General features: G+C 37.7%; 2 protein-coding genes across 2 annotated transcripts in view; both read right to left on the bottom strand.

Moving 5' to 3' along the window:
* Window positions 1–474: 474 nt before the first annotated feature.
* Window positions 475–7,434, bottom strand: LOC101287635 (cytochrome c oxidase subunit 7A2, mitochondrial). The gene is made up of 4 exons (XM_004270108.3): window positions 7,286–7,434; window positions 5,995–6,084; window positions 3,377–3,461; window positions 475–681 (listed from the first exon to the last, which is right to left on the bottom strand). Exons 1-4 carry the CDS (start codon window positions 7,301–7,303, stop codon window positions 623–625), a joined length of 252 nt encoding a protein of 83 aa, XP_004270156.1. The 5' UTR covers window positions 7,304–7,434; the 3' UTR covers window positions 475–622.
* Window positions 7,435–12,640: 5,206 nt separating this feature from the next.
* The window catches only part of TMEM30A (transmembrane protein 30A), a 42,426-nt gene continuing 33,816 nt past the window's right edge, over window positions 12,641–21,250 (bottom strand). Inside the window, exon 7 of the mRNA XM_004270106.2 lies at window positions 12,641–15,320. Within this exon, the coding sequence (XP_004270154.1) occupies window positions 15,127–15,320 (194 nt within the window). The 3' untranslated portion in view covers window positions 12,641–15,126. The remainder of the gene's footprint in view (window positions 15,321–21,250) is intronic.

Below are 21,250 nucleotides of genomic sequence, written 5' to 3'. Positions count from 1 at the left end.
TGTATGTTACGGATTAAACTAACATAACAGAAGCCCATTCTGAGTGTGAAAAGAACAAATACTGGATTATTTTACAGCAATTCTACTAAAGCCTACTCTAAACTGTGGAATACATCCAATATTCTTAAACATAAACACACAGAGCTAAGGGAGGAAAAAAGAAACTTGAACCCCATGAGCCAAAACTAACCTGCTTCCACTAACCCTAGATGCTAGCATATCCCAGGATACAGCACAGCAGGGAAGAGAGGGGAGGGGAAGACTCAAAGAAATATGCACTCCGAGTGTCAAGCTCAATTAAAGCTGAAGACCATCCCCTGTTGGAATTCTAAGCTGCTAAAAATAAAATTTCACTAAAATAATACCACAATGGTACTATATATAACCTAATGACAAAAGATTCCTCCTTACCTAAGGTTTATAAGGCTGCTATTACTGGTATAATGTATCTTAAAGTGATCAAATAAAACAAAGCATGGTAAAGACTGCTTTATTGGTGGCAGCTAGTACAAGTCAATAAATATTGATCCCCAAAGAAGAACTCAAGTTAGTTATCAGACTACTGGTCCACAGAGAACTGAATGGAGTTGAACCAACCGATTGCTGGGAGGATAAACTGAAGTCAACCCTGCTTCTTGGGGAATGAAGCCACAGCCAGCTGATACATGCCATATGCTGTTCCTGAAAAATAAAGGAAATAAGAACTTAACAGGAAATTTTCAGGTTTAAATGTATAAACCCAATATTCCAGCTAAAAAGTTGTAAGATAAAGAGGCAAGGCTGATATTAAAACTACTTTTATGGGAATATACAGAAGTATTTTGATAGGTGCTGGCAAAATTTAAAATAAATACATACAAAACACGTTTAATCTAGTTTTAATATTACTTAACTTGTATATAAGTGTTAGATGCAGCACAGTAATGTATTTGTTAACGTAATGACATGTAAAAAAATTTAAAATAAGATTAAGAACATAAAACCTAAAATTGCCTGAGAAATGCTAAGAATGATTCAAAACCCAAAAGGTCAAGTAGGCAAAGCCTTCCCTGAAGTGTATTATCAATATAAAACCAAGCAAGAGGGACATATAATTTTTAAATAATCAAATTTGAAGTAAGAATTTCTAATAACTGGAAATTTATTTTTAAAACTAATTACCAAAACGTCTACGAAATAGTCACACTGGCCAAAAAGAATTTAGGACTTTACCTTAAGAAAGCCCAAACGTCACTATCTGCTTGTTGTCCATAAAATGTCCCTTCACTGCATTCAATTCAAGCCAAAAAAGGCACCTTGGCATAAGCATAAGGGGACTTTGTGATTAGGGTTCAAATACCAGCTCTTCCAAAGCAATATTATCTGGGTAATTAACATAATTTCTCCATCTTTAAAACGAGGATACGTTACAGACTTAATACAAGGGTTACAGAAATCCATATATGTGGCACTCCTATCAATAGAATGAGCACACAGTAATCACTCTAATACTGTTTCCCTTTCTCCCGCCAGGGGGCAATCATTCAGATTCCTAACTCTGCTCCTAGCATGCTAATTTGTGATATTCCACTGCTAATATTGAATAATGGAACTGCCCAATCCACAGAAAAAATATCAAAGCACTTTACATGCACTAAAAGTATTGTGCTGTATAAGGTTTTATCTCTGTCATAAATATGTATGTACAGGGATTAGATGTAAAGTGTATTATTATTATACATCACAGTCAAAATATTTAAGAACCCCTGTTATAGGAGATGGGATAGAGCAGCTATCTTTGGCTCTTCCAAAGGCCTGCAGGGCCACCAGCGGCACATTCCAAAAGCCACCTCTATCACAAGATAATTATCAAACTTTATCGGTTTATTTTTTTTTAAAGACATTAAAACGTTCTTATACAATATGTATCAATCACCTTTGTGAGTCATTATATGTAAAGCAGTAAGACCTCAGATTCTGGGGACAGACTGCCTGTGTTAAAATACTGGCACAGTAAGGCCAGAAACTATCAAACTCTTAGAGGAAAACATAGGCAGAACACTCTATGACATAAATCACAGCAAGGTCCTTTTTGACCTACCTCCTAGAGAAATGGAAATAAAAACAAAAATAAACAAATGGGACCTAATGAAACTTAAAAGCTTTTGCGCAGCAAAGGAAACCATAAAGAAGACCAAAAGACAACCCTCAGAATGGGAGAAAATATTTGCAAATGAAGCAACTGACAAAGGATTAATCTCCAAAATTTATAAGCAGCTCATGCAGCTTAATAACAGAAAAACAAACAACCCAATCCAAAAATGGGCAGAAGACCTAAATAGACATTTCTCCAAAGAAGATATACAGAGTGCCAACAAACACATGAAAGAATGCTCAACATCACTAATCATTAGAGAAATGCAAATCAAAACTACAATGAGATATCATCTCACACCAGTCAGAATGGCCATCATCAAAAAATCTAGAAACAATAAATGCTGGAGAGGGTGTGGAGAAAAGGGAACCCTCTTACACTGTTGGTGGGAATGTAAATTGATACAGCCACTGTGGAGAACAGTATGGAGGTTCCTTAAAAAGCTACAAATAGAACTACCATACGACCCAGCAATCCCACTACTGGGCATATACCCTGAGAAAACCATAATTCAAAAAGAGTCATGTACCAAAATGTTCATTGCAGCTCTATTTACAATAGCCCAGAGATGGAAACAACCTAAGTGTCCATCATCGGATGAATGGATAAAGAAGATGTGGCACATATATACAATGGAATATTACTCAGCCATAAAAAGAGACGAAATTGAGCTATTTGTAATGAGGTGGATAGACCTAGAGTCTGTCATACAGAGTGAAGTAAGTCAGAAAGAGAGAGACAAATACCGTATGCTAACACATATATATGGAATTTAAAAAAAAAAAAAAGTCATGAAAAACCTAGGGGTGAAACAGGAATAAAGACACAGACTTACTAGAGAATGGACTTGAGGCTATGGAGAGGGGGAAGGGTAAACGGTGACAAAGCGATAAAGAGGCATGGACATATATACACTACCAAACGTAAGGTAGATAGCTAGTGGGAAGCAGCCGCATAGCACAGGGAGATCAGCTCGGTGCTTTGTGACTGCCTGGAGGGGTGGGATAGGGAGGGTGGGAGGGAGGGAGACGCAAGCGGGAAGAGATATGGGAATATATGTATATATATAACTGATTCATTTAGTTGTGAAGCTGAAACTAACATACCATTGTAAAGCAATTATACTCCAATAAAGATGTTAAAAAAAAAAAAAAAAAAAAATACTGGCACAGTGAGAGCAATGATGTTGTTAGTTATCGCTACTATGATTTTGGTATAGAGCAAGCATTCCAAATGTCTTACCACCAACTGTAAGAATCATGGTGGCTCTGTACAGGAGGGCATCAGCTATCCCACCCTTTAGATGCACTGGAATTCCATTATCCTCCTAGGTTAAAAAAATAATAATTAATGTATATCATTGGTTTCCAACTAAATGAAAAAGACTAATCCATTCATATAAAATTAAGTGGCTTCTTAAAACACTGAAATTGAAATATTTTAAATATCAAAATTAAAAAGGACTACCCTTTTCCTGAATCTTTCTCTACTGCAACTACTTTTAAAATAAAAACTCCTAAAAGTCAACATTCTTTCTTTTAAAGTTAATTTGAGATCTAATAAAATGTTCTTTCCAAAGAACACATAAACAGTAAAGCTGTGAAAATATATTCATTGAGTTCATCAATTTAATTATTAAAAAAAGCAATAATCACCACACTTTGGTCATAGGTACGATCTTTTTTTCCCTTAAAAAAACAGGAGAGAGAGTTTTGGTTTATAACCCTAAATTATATCCTTAGTCTCCCAATCCAGCAGCTGGCATAGCGTAGGATACTTAACACACCTGTTAAATATAAGTATTTTATTTTCATGCAGCATACATAATACTTTTTTTTTAACCACTTAAAATTTTCTTTATGAAACATCAGAGATCACAATTAAACAAAAAACTCACTGATAACCTAACTACTTATAAAGGTAAGTGCTCTGTCCCACTAAGTCTTTCCTCATGAGAAAACCACTATTAACACATATTAATACATATCCTTAATTTTTTAAAGCTTGTATTGTCATAGCTTCTAATTTATGCACATACTTGTTTAATACACAAAATGAGATTATGCTATATAATGGCCTATCACAGATTTTTCACTCACCATTATCTTAAAAACCATCTAGCCCATTTAAACCTACTTTGTTCCTTTTAATGGCTACACAGCATTCCACTGTGCAAAAAATAAAATTACATTAGCCAATCCTTTATTAATGGGTATTTAGGTTGTTGGGTTTTTTTGATATTAAACTCCCATAATGATTAATAGCCTATTTCCTATTTTTATATATTTATGCTACTATTCTGCAGGAAAGATTCTTAAAATGGGAGTCCTGAATAGGATATGTACAATAATTTGCTTCTAATACTTTCAAATACTCTAAAATTTCTGTACCAATACTACTTCCTAGCATGTATCAACGTACTGTATAGGAACGCACTTATCTCCCACACCTGGCTAACATAACCTATTTTAAATCTTCTAAAATTTTGACAATCGAACAGGGAAAAAAAGTAGCAACTTGTCATTTTAATTTGCATTTGTTACTGATTTGTAGGAGCTCTCTGTATGCTAAGGTTATTAACTTTTTGTTAATATTAAAAATTTTGTTAATTTAAAAAAATTTTCCCTCAATTTGTCACTTACCTCAATTTGTACCATAAGTACATTTAAAATTTTCGTGTCACCAAACCTTGCAATTTTTCTCCTTTACAGCTTCTAGGCTTTGTAAAGACTTTCTTAGGATGACCCCTAAGATTAAACCTGATTGTGGTAATCATTCATAGATACATTAAATATAACATTGTTTGTACACCTTAAAAAAAAATCAGGTACAACCTAAATACAAACTATTTATTTATATTCTTTCTTTCTTTCTTTCTTTGTGTCAGGTCTTAGTTGCGGCACATGGGATCTTCGTTGTGGTGCGTGGGCCTCTCTATAGTTGTGGCGCGTGGGCTCAGTAGTTGCAGTGTGTGGTCTTAGTTCCCCCGGGGCAGGAAGGATCTTAGTTCCCCCATCCCCAGGGATCAAACCCGCGACCCTTGCATAGGAAGGTGGATTCTCAACCACTGGACCACCAGGGAATTCCCAATGCTTGCGATTTTTACTTGTCAATCATACCTCAGTAAGCTGAAAAAAAATTCTCCTATAATTTCTTTTAATATTTTTTGAGGGAGAAGTATTTATATCTGCAATTAATCTTTTAACACACAATACAGAACGGATATAACTTTACTTTCTTCAAAACAGCCACCCAGGGCTTCCCTGGTGGCGCAGTGGTTGAGAGTCCGCCTGCCGATGCAGGGGACACGGGTTTGTGCCCCGGTCCGGGAAGGTCCCACGTGCCGCGGAGCGGCTGGGCCCGTGAGCCATGGCCACTGAGCCTGCGTGTCCGGAGCCTGTGCTCCGCAACGGGAGAGGCCACAACAGTGAGAGGCCCGCGTACCGCAAAAAAAAAAAACACAAAAAAACAGCCACCCAATTTTTCCATTCCCCACTGATATGAAATAGCACCTTTAACATATATCAAGTTTCTACATATATTAATGTATTTGTTCTGTTTCTGGGCTCTTTCTATGGTCTATTTGTCTATTACTGTGCAGCTACCCCAGAGTGCCAACCCAATGTGACTCCTCCAAAAGAAAGTGTCTTTGATCTTTACCCGTTCATTTCTTCTGCTTTCCCAAGGGCCTCTTGGTTATAGCAAATGCCCAGTTAGCTATCGACAGACAGTTTCCTATTACTCTTCTGCTAATACAACAGGATTGTTAACAATCAGACGTCTCCAGATTTACCTCCTATCGCCAACTTTTGGTAATCTAATCATAACAAGTAACAATCTCCTATAAAATACTTCAGTACCTGAAAGAGCTTTTGTTTCTCTGAAACTTTATTTTCAAACTGCCTGCGTGAAGCAGTACTTATGGTCCTCTGGGCAATCTGACGAAGAGCCTGAAATTCAAAAAAATCCACATATACTAAACAGACTTAGGGCTTAAAGAAACCCTTCAAAACCAACCATTCCCAATCTTCAGTATTACAGAAAAGTGAAACTGAGAGTTAAAACATAACCGATTTGTCAATAACAAAGTCACAGACAAGCACTGAGGTTTTCCTATTTGTCGCCCCGCCACTGCTCTTTATATTACATTCTTAAGTTTCCAAACACCACATTTAAGAAGCAATTCATGTAGATTTTGAGGGGGAAAAAATCATGATCTTTACCTGAATTGAACCAGTAGCATTATATGAGGAAAACATACTGATATATAGATATTACAGAAATAAAGAATGGTTACAAAATACACGAGGTTCGAAGTTTTTTATTTAAATACTCTACCATATTATTAAAAATCTATTATTTGATATCAAAATAAACTGGCATGATTCCTACTTAATTAAAATGCTTCCCTCATTACATTTTCCCCAAAGAATTAATAGGGCATAAATCTTTTACAAGAGACTTGCATTACATATCCAGTTGAAATAAATTACAAATATGCAATCCACTTTCTAAAATAAATAATATATTGAGAAGATAAGTAAAGCTTTATTGGATAATTACCGAAGAAAACGATCACTGTTACATTTTCCTTCTCTTTTTCAAAATTTGGGGAAAATATTTCACATGCTCAAAGTCGGTGGAGCGGTGAAGGACACTGCAGAACCGCCTGATGGAAGCAACACGACCTTTCGGCCATGAATGCTCCTAAAGCGCCAGCCAAAACTGAAAGGCTTGCTTTTTAAACTGCCTTCTGCTGCTCACAAACCTCAGAGTCACTGAAACTCAAACCCCTCGGTATCCGAGGAACATCCTTCTGCTGACGCTTCCGGGTATCAGAAACTTCCCACCCGCACCCACAAGATTAGGGGTGGCGACTAAGAACCCAAGGCTTGTCTAACGCACAATCCTCTGGTCACCTCCCCAGCTTCTCCACTCCTTACAACTACCCAGCACAGCTTGGGGCAAGAGTGATCCATGGAAGGGAAGGAAGGTCAAGCGAAAAGGACACGGACCAAGGAAGGTGACCTCCGAAGCCGCCCTCTCCCTCTCTCCTTCCCTCCCAGGAGAGGCTTTCTTGTCGCGAACCTCTAGCCTCCGCTCCCAACCCTCTCGCCCCACATCCCGAATGCCAGCCGACAAGCTACTCACCAGCAGACTCCGCAGCATCTTGGCTCCGTTACTGCCCACCAACCGCAACAACTGAACACCAGGAACGAAGATCCACACGCCGGAATCGGAACTACCTTCTGGCCTTGCGCAAGCGCCTGGAGCCTAAATACTTCCGGGCGGAGGAGGGACTTGCTCCTAACCATAGAGAGCGGAAGAAAAGAGAGAGCGGCCGGACGGCTGTGGCCGCTCTAGCCGGCGGGCTGTCTCTGCGCCTCGACCTCGTTCTTGAGCCGCCGGTTACCCCGGGAGCGGAGGCTGGGGATAAAGGAACGACTTTTGAGACCTGAGAGGCAGGGAGCGAGGCATTACGTACTCGTTTAACTAGCTCAGATAAAATTAATGTGAGACCAGGCTATCGAAGAAAATTAGTGTGTGTATTTTGAACGAGAAGACGTAAAAAACTGAGCAACCTTTGAGCCACTGTTTAGAACGCTGGTTTGGCCGAACGCTAAACTGTGAAGCTGGATGAAATACAAAACAAAAAGTATAACTTCTCTTACACGGATACAATCAGTTTTCTCCACTGTTGTGAGGACGTTACTGTTCCGTGTGCTGAGAGTGTGCTGTGTAGAGCTGCGTCGGGATACTAGTTTTTATCTTGCTGCACCTTTGGGTGCTGCAGAACTCCCCATGCAAGAAGCTCTCCCACAGTGTCGCGAAAGTGTGGAAGCTGTTCACTCGTTTCTCTGAGTCTGGGAAAACGCTGAAAAGAGGGGGAAATTTTAATTGGGGGACCAGAAATGGGAGGGCAAATCTGGACTCCGGAGTCTTGCTGCCTCAGGCTAGCACGGCACTTTCCATGGTTGGAGTGGCCAGGCACAGCAATTATTGTACAGATACCAACTGTGCTTAAATAATGCCACATTACAAGTGTCTGTTACAAGTGCCCACCCTCAAGCGGGTATAAATACAAAAGTATCCACCCTATACCACAGTAAATATCTGTCCACCTTTTTACAAACTCATAATTATTCCACTGTCATTTCAAATAGAAAGCTGATGATGTATGGGTTCAGCGTAGGTGAAATGTGTAGATAAAATTAGTAATATTGAAATTATTATTCCTTCTGATCTTTAGACTTAGACCCACCAAGTTACTTGTTCCCAGTTCAAGTTATTTTCCTCACCGATTTTAATACCCAATTATTTATAAATTTATATAAAGGTTTAAATGGCAAATGGTCAAGAATCAGAACTCTATTTCAATATCATTCTGGTAGTAGTGAAACGCTGGATTGGATATGAGTTACCAGGACAGAGAGTCCATTAGAAGGTACTTATAGTAATCCAAGGAAAAAAGAAAACCTGAAGTCAGTCAACAGCAAAAGAGATGTAGCTAAAGGGATGTAGATAAGGGGATGGGTTAGAGAGCCAACAATGAGGAAGTACCTTCAAAAATCAACAGAATGTAGTGACTTATTGGATTGGGAAGTTGGGGAGGAGAGCAGATTTCTGGCTTAACTCATAAGATGGTTGGTCATACCTACCATTCACTACATCGAGGAATATAAGAGAAACACCAGGCTAGGATGGGATGAGTTCCCTTGATTTGACAGAAGGGAGTGGTCGTCGTTCACTGAGTGCCATTTTTCTATACTTTGTGCTAAATGAGTTTCATCTATCACTTCCCTTATTCCTCAAATCAATATCTGTCAAGTGGGTATTAAAATCCCCATTTTACAGACAAGGAAATGGTAAAGTAAATGATTTAGGGGCTTAAATAATCTGAAGATACAGTTTATGTATTTAAGAGCCAGGTCAGCCTGATTCTAAAATCCGTATTCTGAATCTTTCAGGTGCAGATTGATAGTGAAGAGACTACAGTGCAATAGTGGGATGAAAGCCTGGCTGAGGCTGAAGATAGTAATAAAATATAAACTGCTCTTTTACAAGCTTTGTCGTGAAAAAGGAATGACAACATACGCCGGGGATTAGACCACTGATTCAATTGCAATTTGACATATAATTGTAAATCTATTTCTTTCTGCATTGCTTGTCCCTGAAACAAAGTGGCATATAAGTCTTGACAGTGAAAGTGATGTATGGTGAGTTCAATCTTCTGGCACATCACCCTGCATAGAAAAGCTTGTGACATACAGACAAGCTCCCATTAATGTCACTTAAAGTACACAGTTTTTCAAAATGTACTAAGATCACCAAAAGGTACTTCAAGGTGGTTCCGGTTTAAGATAGCGGATTGGCCCCAAGAGTTTGTTTGTCCTCCCTATCACTCCGGTAAAAATGAAAGAAAAGGAATTGAAAGGGTATGAGGTTTTTTTCATTTCATTTTTTTTATACAGCAGTTTCTTATCAGTATCTATTTTATATGTATTAGTATATATGTCAATCCCAATCTCCCAATTCATCCCACCACCACCACCTCGCCACTTTCCCCCCTTGGTGTCCATATGTTGGTTCGTATGAGGTGTTTTTAGATACATCACCTTAAGTGAATCTCAAAGGCATTATGCTGAGTAAAAGAAGCCAGTTTCAAAAGGTCACATATGATATGATTCCATTTATGACATTCCAGAAGACAAAACTATGGGGATGGAGAAGAGATCAGTGGTTGCCTGGGCTTATGGGTGGAGGGAAGGGTGACTATAAAGATGTATAGTAAAAGGGAGGTTGGGAGCTTTTGGTACTGCTCTGTATTCTAAAATGGTTACACAAACCTATGCGTGTGTTAAAATTCGCAGAACTGTACACTACAAGTACAAAAAGTAAAGTTTACTGTATGACAGTCTAAAAAACGTTTCTTAAGACAGCCCAAAAGGATGGCGACCAAAGAGGAGACAGAAAATCAATTTCAACAGATTTCTGGAAAACAGAAAGCAGATGGGATATAGCTGAGCAGGACCAAGGAAGCCACAATCTAAAGGGACTGCAAGGGGGATGGATACCAGTGAGAAGCATGTTGATTGGTTCTAAAACCCCTGAGAAGCTCAGAGACTTGAAAGTAGAATTTATAGCAAAGAGTGGAATCAAGGGACAGGCCTGAAAATGAGTAGTTGAAAATTATATACAACAGAATGGTCAGCTCCCTGCAATCTCTGCCCTACCCCTCTCGGCCAAATACAGTCTCTCACCTCGGTCACTGTCTCCCACAGGTAGAAGGCAAGAACATTTTTATCTGGAAAAAGTAATGGGAGACAACTAGGTGGAAGGCATATGCAAAGGGATGGGTATACCTGAAATGTGTGAAGTGGAAAACAGAAGCTGGGGTGGAAGACAAGGCAGAAGCAGAGAGTTCAAAGCAGTAAGAGACAGAGCCTCTTTCAACCCCTTCCTTTTGCAGAAGACTAGAGAATTCTTCCCCAGAGAAACTGAACAGTCCCACAGAAAAGGCCTCCAGCCAAATGACTGGCTCCCTGACAGTCATTCCCTAATGCGGTGCTTCTCAAAATTCAGTCTACCTACAGTTGCTGACCTGCCAACTATTTATTACTTGTCTAAGCATTTTATCATGAACAGAACAAACAATGCACTCAGTGGCATTTTTGAGTAGCACTGCGCTACTGAGGCCATCACTTGTCAAGCACTGCCCACAAACAAAGAGCTTTCAATGAGTTTTGGGGGTCCATTTATACATGATAGATTGCTGAGACTAGCCAGAAATACAAGGAAAGTCACCTACGTGAAAAACTGAAAATAGCTCCAGTAAACAAGAGAGTGAACTAGGAAACAGCAGATCCAACACAGGAGGGTGACAAAAAGAGGGAATGTGATAATGGCTGAGTAGCTGTCTGAAAAAACCACCAGTAGAGATTGGCAGAGAAGGACAAATGCAGAATAGACCTTTCTAGCAAAAACAGGGAATCAGGTTATCAGGTATTTGGGGACAAAAAACCTTCAAAAGACTAGTGATAAGAACAGGGTGGACCTGATAGAAAAGTTGGAAAAACTTTAAGACAGGCTTCCAGAAAGTTATGTTGATGTTAAAAGTGGGGTGATTATTAATTCCAGGAAAAATAAAGTGTACAAAGTATAATCTTGGTGCTCTGCTTTGCTCTAAAGTATACAGTATTTTTAAAGTCATAATTAAACAACTGCTAATGTGTTTATTAAATATTATAATTATATAATGGGGGAAGGGGAAGTACGTGTGTTAGCTACATCATCAGGTAATATTATCAAGAAGACAATAATGTCTAAAACTGTTAAATCAAGCAATAGTAGAACAGGCATATAATTTAGATACACTAAGATAAATACCAAAAGTAACAACTTTTGAAGTCAAAGTAATTGTCTCTAGAAGGTAGAAAGTTGGGACAGGTACTGCTGTTTTTCATCATAAGGCCTTTAGATTTTTTTAACTGTGTACACATGTTACTTTGACAAATTTTACATATATAAAAGAAAATAAGGTCACCATGGTCTGATGTGATTTTAGACATGATATCTATTTATTTATTTTTAAATGATATTTATTTTGAAATTTCAAATGACATTAGGGGAAATGTGATTTTTTTTTTTTTTTCCGGTATGCGGGCCTCTCACTGTTGCGGCCTCTCCCATTGCAGAGCACAGGCTCCGGACGCACAGGCTCAGCGGCCATGGCTCACGGGCCCAGCCGCTCCACGGCATGTGGGATCCTCCCGGACCGGGGCACGAACCCGTGTCCCCTGCATCGTCAGGAGGACTCTCAACCACTGCGCCACCAGGGAAGCCCGGGAAATGTGATTTTTACGTTTATTGAATGGGGCATGGGCTAAAAAGGGGCTCTAAAACACTTTACTAGATTATCCAAATACTACAACAAACATTTATGCACCAAATTCTTCTTGAAGCAGCACTTCCTTACTCCCTCCACCCTCCCCTCAAACTAACCATGTTCGCAAAGAACAGAACTTTGAAGCTTAACCAACAAAGGATGGTACAATAATTCTAAGGCAGTGTTTCCATAAAGACGGGGCAAGCAGGCTGAACAGCAGTCGTTACGCCTACCACTCAGCTGCTCCTCTTTGCTAGTCTGGCTTTTCATTTCCTGTGTCCCTGCCCAATTCATTATTTTCGTCATCATTGTCTCTATACCAGTTATTCATTTTCTATTTACCAGAAGTTTCCCTTGATCTAATACCAAATTTAGCCTGTCTGCTTATAACAGGTTATAATCTGACCACTTCTTGGTAAGAACAGATGTTTCTCAGTAACATGAATAAATCCTGCAGTTAATGCTATCAGAGTGATTAACATATTCACATATGGCAATCCAATCTAGGCATGGAAATGTTAAAATTTGGACTCATTGAGCCTGGGCTACAATTTAGTGCTAAACACCTGCAACAACACTGGGGCGCTGTTATTTTAGCAAGACACCTGAACATAGCAAAATTAATTTTGTTCATTTTTATTAATACAGAACATACTAACAGAAAGTTATCTTTCAATATAATCAAAGTTACAAATACTGTAACCAAGAAACAAATAATATTCACTTGACTTGACTCTCCTCTTCGTTGAATAATTTTCTATTAGGTAGTACAGTTATTTTTACCAATTTACTTTTAAACTGCTTTCTGATTTCAAAGAAATTTCTTAGCTTTTACTTATTAAATAATTCCTTCAGTTGGGAATTCCATATATCAAAATATTTCCTGCAAGTTAGTACATTCTTCAATGCCTTCTACTTAACCTAGTTGTCTTAAAATGCAATATGATTCTTTGAAAGTTGAGTATGACATCAGTGTTTCCCAAAGATCAGCATAAAGCCCATAAAAAAGAAATGTTTTCCTTCCGCCAGTCACAGAGGCCATATGAATGTTCCACATTCTTCATATTCAGCAACAGGAATCGCTTACAGCTCAAATGGCAGGAGACAAGGGAGAACTTAGGCCATCAATGTACTTGTAAAATAGATAAAACTCCAAATATATTTTAAGATTCCGTCTTGACCACAGATGAGAAAGTGTTGGAAGAGCTCTTCAACTTTTCTGTAGCAGCACCTCTGGTCCCCCAGTTAGAAAAAGAGACGCAGGACGGCAGTCCTTCTTAAGCAGCACAAACTTAATCTGCAAAGACTGGGAGAAGCCCTCTCCCCCAAAGATATACCCCAGAAAATAAACTGCCATGTGCAAGAGGGTCAATTATCAGAATAAATAACCATATTCTGAAGGACTGATAAAACAAAGAATAGTTTTACACAAAGAATACCCTATGCATTCAGAAATTTCAGGACAATTATACATTAAGTACTTAATGCAAGTAATATTCTATCTGTTGAAAGTCATTATGAACTACAAGTTCTTTTAACTGAATTTCATATTATACAAAACTTAAGAAGTGTGGCACATTTCTACTATTAACCATTACATTATTTTTGTTTTTTTAAAAAAAAACATATATTAATCAAAACTGATACATTACCCAGACCTTTTGATTTAAAATATAAACGAAGGAAACCATTACAAACTCCGAATTCAAACAGGCATTCTTCTATACAAACCTATGAGTTATTTTAGTTAAAAAAAAAAAAATAGCTATTTCAATGCAATTAAGCCACCTCTGATTAAGACATACATTTCATGCATGTGAAACAATAAGTTTACATTCAAGAATAAGTTCCATAGCAAACAAATTACAGCATTTATTCAATAAGGAATATTAAAAATAATTCCAGTTAATAGAAAATAAAATAACTTCAAGCACATATAATTTATCATGTACATACTCCAAAATCTCCAGAATTCAATTAGGAAATTTAAAGAACTTCTTTTTAAAGTACATCTTAGAAAAACCAACCAAAACAATCGGTGGCTTAACTAAAGAGAATGTGCATACATATTCATCCTTGACCTATATGTAAAAATTGAATGAAATATAGAGGAAATGAAGGTTACTGTTTTCCAAAATTTCTGCAAGATAATATTAGTACTTAAGTCAAAACACTTACCTGCAAAATAAAAACAGCTTGAGGTATTTCCAATGCTGAAGCAAATTTCTTAATGTTAAATACCACAATGAAAACAGTCTCCTTTGAATATTTACATCTGGTTGACAGGTGAGGCAGAAGATAAAGGTCGGCCAAGAAGCTTGCCAAGCTCACCTATATTCTTTCATCCCTTATGAAGTGTAAGCTTCAAGGGAAATGGTCACATGTAAAAACATCAAGTGAGATGGGTTTCCTGACTGCAACATCTTAACCAAATGGAAAGAGGAATTTTAAATCTTCCTACCGGAGACCTACCATGAGCATTAATTCCTATTCTAGACAGGTAAATAGGTCCTTTGAAATCAAACCTAAGCTTGACAAAGAACTGTACTGGATAAGCTGAATACATGAACCACCTCAACAAAGATGGTACTTTAAGCCTTTACACAGGACCTGTGAAAAGGATGAAGTGTTTTATTTAGATTTGGTCTTTCTTCATCTTTTTGTAACTATGAATCCTAAAGGGTTAGCAAGTCATTATACTCACACATCTTGTAATCACTTTCTTCACACAATAGGCACACATATACAGTATCATATGTCAATATAATATTATCAACACAGCATAAACATTTAAGCAGCAGACGCATTTCGCATGAAAGAGGCTCCATGCATCAAACGGACTGTCCCATCAGAAAGGAAACATAAGAATGCCATTTCAGCAGTTACAGTGTTGATATGATCAGTATAGCGAATTTGTTTTATACCCGTCATATATTTTCCTAAGTCATCCATAAGGAAGAAGCAAAGGACAAAGACAGCTTTAAAAAAAAAAAGTTATGTGCCAACTTCAAAAATGACATACTAACCAGACATCAGCATTTGAAAGCTAGGTTGAATAGGACTGGCCTTGATGCACATGCAGTAAATTTGTTTTCAAAATATAAAATTAAATGGTAATGTCGGCAGTATTACTACTGTTTCTATATTTATGATTAATTACTAGCAGTACAACTCCCAGAAGGAAGGAGATGGATCCAATAGCGATGTAAGCAATCCCCAAAAATGGATTTTTTCCTCCCATCCATGAAATAGTGCTCAAGATCATCCGTTTTCGTCCATCAAATGAATGTACAGGGTAATCTGAAGAGTGTATAGGAAGACTTTTCCATGCCTAGTTACTTGATTTTTAAAATACAACTTAAAAAGTTGGCATTTAATTGATTGTAATTCATTGGTAAAATTCTACAATACACAGGTACCTTACTCATATGTTCTGAATCACAAAATAATTATATAATTATTATCCAAAAGGATTGATTTCACAAATTAAATGTTAGTAGTAAAAGCCAATATAGAGACAAGATGAAAAGGCAGAGGGCTATGTACCAGATGAAGGAACAAGATAAAACCCCAGAAAAAAAACTAAATGAAGTGGAGATAGGCAACCTTCCAGAAAAAGAATTCAGAATAATGATAGTGAAGATGATCCAGGACCTCGGAAAAAGAATGGAGGCAAAGATCGAGAAGATGCAAGAAATGTTTAACAGAGACCTAGAGGAATTAAAGAACAAACAGAGATGAGCAATACAATAACTTAAATGAAAAATACACTAGAAGGAATCAACAGCAGAATAACTGAGGCAGAAGAACAGATAAGTGACCTGGAAGACACAATGGTGGAATTCATTGCAGCGGAACAGAATAAAGAAAAATGAATGAAAAGAAATGAAGACAGCCTAAGAGACCTCTGGGACATTAAATGCAACAACATTTGCATTACAAAGGTCCCAGAAGAAGAGAGAAAGGACCCGAAAAAAATATTTGAAGGATTATAGTCACAAACTTCCCTAACATGGGAAAGGAAATAGCCACCCAAGTCCAGGAAGCGCAGAGAGTCCCAGACAGGATAAACCCAAGGAGAAACATGCCGAGATACACAGTAATCAAACAGGCAAAAATTAAAGACAAAGAAAAATTATTGAAAGCAGCAAGGGAAAAATGACAAATAACATACAAGGGAACTCCCATAAGGTTAACAGCTGATTTCTCAGCAGAAACTCTGCAAGCCAGAAGGGAGTGGCATGATATACTTAAAGTGATGAAAGGGAAGAACCTACAACCAAGATTACTCTACCAAGCAAGGATCACATTCAGATTCGATGGAGAAATCAAAAGCTTTACACACAAACAAAAGCTAAGAGAATTCAGCACGACCAAACCAGCTCTACAACAAATGCTAAAGGAACTTCTCTAAGTGGGAAACACAAGAGAAGAAAAGGACCTACAAAATCAATTAAGAAAATGGCAATAGGAACATACATATCAATAACTACCTTAAACGTGAATCGAGGAAATGCTCCAACCAAAGACACAGGCTTGCTGAATGGATACAAAAACAAGACCCATATATATGCTGTCTACAAGAGGCCCAATTCAGACCTAGGGACACATACAGACTGAAGGTGAGGGGATGGAAAAAGATATTCCATGCAAATGGAAATCAAAAGAAAGCTGGAGTAGCAATACTCATATCAGATAAAATAGACTTTAAAATAAAGAACGTTACAAAAGACAAGGAAGGACACTATGTAATGATCAAGGGATCAACCCAAGTAGAAGATATAACAATTATAAATATATATGCACCCAACATAGGAGCACCTCAATATATAAGGCAAATGCTAACAGCTCTAAAAGAGGAAAACGACAGTAACACAATAATAGTGGGGGACTTTAACACCTCACTTTCACCAATGGACAGATCATCCAAACAGAAAATTAATAAGGAAGCACAAGCTTTAAATGACACAATACACCAGATAGATTTAATTGATATTTATAGGACGTTCCATCCAGAAACAGCAGATTACACTTTCCTCTCTAGTGCACACGGAACATTCTCCAGGATAGATCACATCTTGGGTCACACATCAAGCCTCAGTAAATTTAAGAAAATTAAAATCATATCAAGCATCTTTTCTGACCACAACGCTATGAGATTAGAAATCAATTACAGGGAAAAAAACGTAAGATACACAAACATGGAAGCTAAACAATATGTTACTAAATAACCAAGAGATCACTGAAGAAATCAAAGAGGAAATCAAAAAATACCTAGAGACAAATGACAATGAAAACATGACTATCCAAAATCTATGGGATGCAGCAAAAGCAGTTCTGAGAGGGAAGTTTATTGCTACAAGCCTACCTCAAGAAACAAGAAAAATCTCAAATAAACAATCTAACATTACACCTAGAGGAACTAGAGAAAGAAGAACAAACAAAACCCAAAGTTAGCAGATGGAAAGAAATCATAAAGATCAGAGCAGAAATAAATGAAATAGAAACAAAGAAAACAATAGCAAAGATCAATAAAACTAAAAGCTGGCTCTTTGAGAGGATAAACAAAAGTGATAAACCATTAGCCAGACTTATCAAGAAAAAGAGGGAGAAGACTCAAATCAATAAAATTAGACATGAAAAAGGAGAAGTTACAACAGACACCGCAGAAATACAAAGCATCCTAAGAGACTACTGTAAGCAACTCTATGCCAATAAAATGGACAACCTGGAAGAAATGGACAAATTCTTAGAAAGGTATAACCTTCCAAGACTGAACCAGGAAGAAACAGAAAATATGAACAGACCAATCACAAGTAATGAAATTGAAACTGTGATTAAAAATCTTCCAACAAACAAAAGCCCAGGACCAGATGGCTTCACAGGTGAATTCTATCAAACATTTAGATAAGAGCTAACACCCATCCTTCTCAATCTCTTCCAAAAAATTGCAGAGGAAGGAAAACTCCCAAACTCATTCTATGAGGCCACCATCACCCTGATGCCAAAACCAGACAAAAATACTACAAAAAAAGAAAATTACAGACCAATATCACTGATGAATATAGATGCAAAAATCCTCAACAAAATACTAGCAAACAGTATCCAACAGCACATTAAAAGGATCATACACCATGATCAAGTGGGATTTACCCCAGGGATGCAAGGATTCTTCAATATACGCAAATCAATCAATGTAATAAACCATATTAACAAATTGAAGAATAAAAACTATACGATCATCTCAATAGTTGCAGAAAAAGCTTCTGACAAAATTCAACACCCATTTATGATAAAAACTCTCCAGAAAGTGTGCATAGAGGGAACGTACTTCAACATAATAAAGGCCATATATGACACCCACAGCAAACATCATTCTCAATGGTGAAAAACTGAAAGCATTTCCTCTAAGATCAGGAACAAGACAAGGTTGCCCACTCTCACCACTATTATTCAACATAGTTTTGGAAGTCCTAGCCACGGCATCCGGGAAGAAAAAGAAATAAAAGGAATACAAATTGGAAAAAAAGAAGTAAAACTGTCCCTGTTTGCAGATGATATGACACGATACATAGAGAATTCTAAAGATGCCACCAGAAAACTACTAGAGCTAATCAATGAATTTGGTAAAGTTGCAGGATACAAAATTAATGCACAGAAATCTCTTGCATTCCTATACATTAATGATAAAAAATCTGAAAGAGAAATTATGGAAACACTCCCATTTACCACTGCAACAAAAGGAATAAAATACCTAGGAATAAACCTACCTAGGGAGACAAAAGACCTGTATGCAGAAAACTATAAGACACTGATGAAAGAAATTAAAGACGATACCACCAGATGGAGTGACATACCATGTTCTTGGATTGGAAGAATCAATATTGTGAAAATGACTACCCAAAGCAATCTACAGATTCAATGCAATCCCTATCAAATTACCAATGGCATTTACAGAACTAGAACAAAAAATCTTAAAATTTGTAATGGAGACACAAAAGACCCCGAATAGCCAAAGCAGTCTTGAGGGGAAAAAACGGAGCTGGAGGAATCAGACTCCCTGACTTCAACTATACAAAGGTACAGTCATGAAGACAGTATGGTACTGGCACAGAAACAGAAATATAAATCATTGAAACAGGATAGAAAGCCCAGAGGTAAACCCACGCACCTATGGTCAACTAATCTATGACAAAGGAGGCAAGGATATACAATGGAGAAAAGACAGTCTCTTCAATAAGTGGTGCTGGGAAAACTGGACAGCTACATGTAAAAGAATGAAATTAGAACACTCCCTAACACCATACACAAAAATAAACTCAAAATGGATTAGAGACCTGAATGTAAGACCGGACACTATAAAACTCTTAGAGGAAAACATAGGAAGAACACTGTTTGACATAAATCACAGCAAGATCTTTTTTGATCCACCTCCTAGAGTAACGGAAATGAAAACAAACAAATGGGACCTAATGAAACTCAAAAGCTTTTTGCACAGCAAAGGAAACCATAAACAAGACGAAAAGACAACCCTCAGAATGGGAGAAAATATTTACAAATGAATCATCAGACAAAGGATTAATCTCCAAACTATATAAACAGCTCAGGCAGCTCAATATTAAAAAACAAACAACCCAATCCAAAAATGGGCAGAAGACCTAAATAGACATTTCTCCAAAGACATACAGATGGCCAAGAAGCACATGAAAACCTGCTCAGCATCACTTATTATGAGAGAAATGCAAATCAAAACTACAGTGAGCTATCACCTCACACAGGTTAGAATGGGCATCATCAGAACATCTACAAACAACAAATGCTGCAGAGGGTATGGAGAAAAGGGAACCCTCTTGCACTATTGGTGGGAATGTAAATTGATACAGCCACTATGGAGAATAGTATGGAGGTTCCTTAAAGAGCTAAAAATAGAATTACCATATAACCCAGCAATCCCACTACTGGGCATATACCCTGAGAAAACCATAATTCAAAAAGACACATGCACCTCAATGTTCACTGCAGCACTATTTACAATAGCCAGGTCAGGGAAGCAACCTAAATGCCCATCGACAGATGAATGGATAAAGAAGATGTGGTACATATATACAATGGAATATTACTCAGCCATGAAAAGGAACAAGTTGGGTCATTTGTAGGGACGTGGATAGATCTAGAGACTATCATACAGAGTGAAGTAAGTCAGAAAGGGAAAAACAAATATCGTATATTAACGTATATATGTGGAACCTAGAAAATGGTACAGATGAACCGGTTTGCAGTGCAGAAATAGAGACACAGATGCAGAGAACAAACGTATGGACACCAAGGGGGGAAAGCAGCTGGGGGTGGGGGTGGTGTGATGTATTGGGAGATTGGGATTGACATGTATACACTGATGTGTATAAAATGGATGACTAATAAGAAAATAAATAAATAAATAGGAAAAATAACAAAATAAAAGCCAGTACAGTTTACAAGCAAAAACAACTAAAGTTAAGGGTTATATAATTTCTCATTTCTTAGATATTTCTGTTCTCATTACACAGGAGGGGTAAAAGGTCTGTAATGTGAAAATATATTTCAGATAAATAGCAATGAAACCCATAGAGGAAAAAAGAGCTTGACAGACCAGGAGAAAAAGGAAGAAGAGATTAGGGGTCTCTATGAGCTCAAAGAGCACATGTAGCAAGAGTGTAGTTATGAGAGAATGGGACGACTCATACAAGGTCGAAAAGCATGACAATGAAGTTTTACATTAGTGATTTGGAGCAATGGTGAAACTCACGGTGTGACACTGGATTGACGACTAAAACAGAGTGGAATTGAAGCGTGGATCCTTAAACAAATTTGAGAAATGGGACACCAACATGTTGGATGAGCTACCTACACGGACCAGTTCTAGGATTTGGCAAGAGTTAGGGAAGAGAAGAAGACAGAACTAAGTCCCTATGCAAAAGGTTTACAACTTTTTCAAAAGCATCTTTTGAATCATGTTAGTTCCCATCTCTTTCTCCAGCTTCCGTAGCTCCCCAGCCCCGCAGATGACTCCCCAGCCCGGCTGTGACTCCAATGGCAGGCTCAGCTCTACTAGTTCTTAAATCAATCCCAGTCTGAGCCAGGAATGACTGTAAGAGCTCTAACTAACCCAACACCCTATGGGATGTGGTATCAAATCACCCATGCTAGTCTCTCTATATTGCAACCCTATAAAGTGGGCTTCTGCCTTGATT

Source organism: Orcinus orca, chromosome 12, assembly GCF_937001465.1.
Source record: "Orcinus orca chromosome 12, mOrcOrc1.1, whole genome shotgun sequence".
NCBI classification, from domain to species: domain Eukaryota; kingdom Metazoa; phylum Chordata; class Mammalia; order Artiodactyla; family Delphinidae; genus Orcinus; species Orcinus orca.
The sequence above is the reverse complement of the archived record's forward strand: the minus strand, read 5'-3'. Positions and strand labels throughout refer to the sequence as shown.